Consider the following 3,925-nt stretch of genomic DNA (forward strand, 5'->3'; position numbering starts at 1 on the left):
CCCCCAGAGGGGCCACACCCTCCGTTTATACAAACTTGAGTCTCCTTTGTCCAAAGATGCTCTAGGACAAATTTGGTCAAAATCCTTCTATTTGTTGAGAAGAAGAACATTTTTAAAGATTTACCTATTTTCCCCCTCTTTGGCCCTGCCCCTCTGCCCCCAGGAGGACCATACCCTCTGTTTATACAAAACTGAGAACACTTTGGCCAATGATGCTCCAGACCAAATTTGGTCAAAATCCTCTGAGCCGTTCAGGACTAGTAGCGTTTTAAATTAAAAAGTTGACGGACGCTGGAAGCTGCACCATGGGATAAGCTCACTTGGCCCTTTGGGCCATGTGAGCTAAAAATCAATCAGAAATAGTATTAGCAGGTTTGTGCCATTCTGAATTATTGTGATTGTACTGTCTGATATATTCCCTGTTTTAAGTACACTTACTATCTCCTCGCCAGTAAGATCCTTGCCTGTGGTGCTGTCCCTAACAATGGTCTCCATCACCTGTCGCCCAAAGTCGGGTTTACTGAGAGCTTCATCTGTCATCACACGTGCGACTATTGTCTGTCAATTTAAGATTTAATAAATAATGGATAATATTATCATAGCATCTCATTAACTACTGTCTGTGCCAGCAAATTCTAAAGGTTTATGCAAATACATAATTACAAGCTTGTTACTTTTTTTGGATATCCTTAACTCTAGCACTCCAAAACCTCAACAAAAAGCCAAATTTAAAAAGTTTTTGAAAGTCAAGCCTTAATTTGGCTTCCTTGTAGTTAAAACACATTTTGATATAAGGCCATCTTTAAAAATAGGCTGGCCTGAAAATATAAACATTGAATTCAAGATATGAGCCACATTTTCACTGTCAGCCTTATCTAGTCGACATCACATCATATATGACTTACTTTTCCAACGATTTGAATGGAGAAACAAATTCATTTAAAAAATAACTATTTATCATTATTTCTTTCTTGCAAAAATGAATTGACTGGAAATTTACCATTGGTGGTTAACTGTCTTAATGACTTTGAAAAGAATAAGATTGCCTAGAAAATCATCATCGAATACCCAAGGCTGATGATTTCGCTTCGCTACTTACTGACATCACCCAATGTTGGGTGAGTAGCGAAGTGAAATCAGTGGTGGGTATCCGACGATTCTTGAAAATAGGCCAACTTTGAAAATAAACCTGGGATTTCTTATTGAATATGAAAATAAGCTGTGGCTTATTATTGAGATTTTAGGTTATAGTGTACAGTAACTTTAGCTTAAACAATACTAAGGACTCAATGGTTCTTCAGAAGAAGTTGTGAGGATTTTTAAGTGAGTTAGACTACTGTGCCCTTGAAAGGGGTCAATGTCATTCATTTACACAAATATGATTGATCTTAATGCGAGCAAGCTACTGGTTAAACATGAAGACTCTACACCTCATGGATCTGAAGAAGCAGTTGTAAGTAAGAAGAGGCCTAATGTACCTGTTAATTCTTTTATTGTTGAGATATGAAGTTACCCATCACGTCAGTAATAACAAGGAAGAAAAAAAAATTAAATATCATACTGTAGTGACAAAAAATATTTGTCATTTTTGTTATTAATTTTCCTATATAAATGAAGTAAATGGCAAACAATGGCATCAAGTGGCATGACATTCATACTTTTTATGACTCAAAAATTATGCTTTACTTGTTTCCCAGTGCTATCCATAATAAAGATACTCAAAAACATCATTTAAGCTATACAAATGTATGCCCTTCCTAGCAGGGGTTCTGTGACCTTGGAGTATTGAAATTAGCACAACCTTGGTAAGGTTAATTTCCTCACACATTTCCATCCATGAAGACTTAATTATATATAAATAAATTTCATTTATTGTTTCAGTTTTTGTTCAGCAGAAGAAGATTTATGAAATATGGTCAATTTTCCCACTTTTCCTGCATGCCCCTGGAGAGGATGGGGAAAAGGTGTCAGATTCCTCATACTATCAAACCACCCCCGGATGGGATGGGCAAGAGGTGTCAGATTCCTCATACTATCAAACCGCCCCCGGATGGGATGGGCAAGAGATGTCAGATTCCTCATTCTATCAAACTGCCCCCGGAGGGGATGGGCAAGAGGTGTCAGATTCCTCATACTATCGAACCGCCCCCGGATGGGATGGGCAAGAGGTGTCAGATTCCTCATACTATCAAACCGCCCCCGGAGGGGATGGCAAGAGGTGTCAGATTCCTCATACTATCAAACCGCCTTCCAATATCACATTCATTCTTACCAAGTTTGAATTACTTCTTTCTAAAAATAACAAGATATTTCCAATGTGATTATTCCCCTATATTAACTATAATAAACTTAACCTCCTCCCCAGGTACAGATGAGTGAACAGAGGATGATGAAATTAACATTTTTGATAAATCACCATAGGACATTACAATCCATAATGAGTATTTGGTTCTAGGATTTCTGGGTCATATATTTTTGTTTTTAATGATTTTAGCAAATTCACCCTTTTTAACGCCACTCCTCATGCTTTAGGGAGAAGTCAGGATCATAATTTTCATAATGTCATACTGCTATCACATTATGATAATTTCAACCAAGTTTCATTTATTTCCAACCAAAAGTAACAAAATATACCTAAAGTTTCCCTTTGTACAGTCCCCCCCATCCCCAAGGAGGAATGAATGACATTAGAGTAATAAAGTTTACATTTTACTCAAGCACATATAAGGCTTTGTCATCAATGGTAATTTATTGATTCTTGGATATTCTGATGGACCAAGGAACTACAATTTTACAATAACATACTCCTTTGGGGTGTTCATTCCTAAGCTTGAATTAAATCTTTTGATCAGGTTAAAATGTGAAAAGTGTATGCATGTTAGACAATGCCAGATGAAAAGCAATCATACTAGATCATGTTAGCCTCTGGCTCTGATGACCTTAAAAGGTTAGCGAAGGACAGACGGACAAAACACGGTCACTGCACCATTGCATCGGCTCACAGGCACAACATCCAAGGTAAGCTGATAACTGTCTTGATTTAGCAATAAGAAAATAAGATTTCTGAATACAATGTTACTGATGGAGGTTGAATGTAGCTATTCACTATATCATATATACATTATGTATTAGGAATTGGATCAAATTACAAGTTGTATTATATAGAACAAAAGTAAAGATGAGCAATCCACATATGTACCTATATTTTATCATTTATTGTTTTACTTGGGGTGGTGTATTGTTGTCATTAGTTATAAGCTAATTTATACATATATATTGACAACAATACACCACTTTATTTTGATAAACTGTGGGAAATGAAATACATACTACTCTAATGAGGAAGTAAATGTCACAATGAGGATTAGTGAGGACGACTCAAGTGTTAACATCCACGTGGCTAGCATTTAGAGTGCTGATTACTATCACCGTCATCCAGAGATATTCTTATAACTGATGTGTCATGTGGTTTTCTTCTCTAGATTGTGACGATAAAGACAAAATTATTGCTTGTTTAACTGAATACAGGATTAAAACATTATAAAAAGTTCACAATTTAATGATACACTTTTATCAAAAAGGAATGTTACAAAACCACTCTCTCACTGAAATATCATAACAGATTTATATTAATGCTGAGTCACTGATATATTATAATGCTGTGTCATTGATATATTATAATGCTGTGTCATTGATATACATAATTAAACATAGCTTACTACAGTGATATTTAACTTAAATTTAACACAGATTCTGTTAAAATGCAGCCCATTAAAATGTAACACAGACATTATTATAGTGTTGTTTTACTGAGATATCATATATCACAGATGTTATTATAGTGTTGTTTTACTGAGATATCATATATCACAGATGTTATCATAGTGTTGCTTTACTGATATATCATATATCACAGATGTTATCA

General features: G+C 35.4%; 1 protein-coding gene across 1 annotated transcript in view; it reads right to left on the reverse strand.

Annotated features, from left to right (window-relative positions):
* LOC110454966 overlaps positions 1-3,925 on the reverse strand; it is a 37,780-nt gene that overhangs the window by 15,768 nt on the left and 18,087 nt on the right. Inside the window, exon 13 of the mRNA XM_021504808.1 lies at positions 439-558. Within this exon, the coding sequence (XP_021360483.1) occupies positions 439-558 (120 nt within the window). The remainder of the gene's footprint in view (positions 1-438; positions 559-3,925) is intronic.

This window comes from Mizuhopecten yessoensis, unplaced genomic scaffold, assembly GCF_002113885.1.
Source record: "Mizuhopecten yessoensis strain PY_sf001 unplaced genomic scaffold, ASM211388v2 scaffold8123, whole genome shotgun sequence".
NCBI classification, from domain to species: domain Eukaryota; kingdom Metazoa; phylum Mollusca; class Bivalvia; order Pectinida; family Pectinidae; genus Mizuhopecten; species Mizuhopecten yessoensis.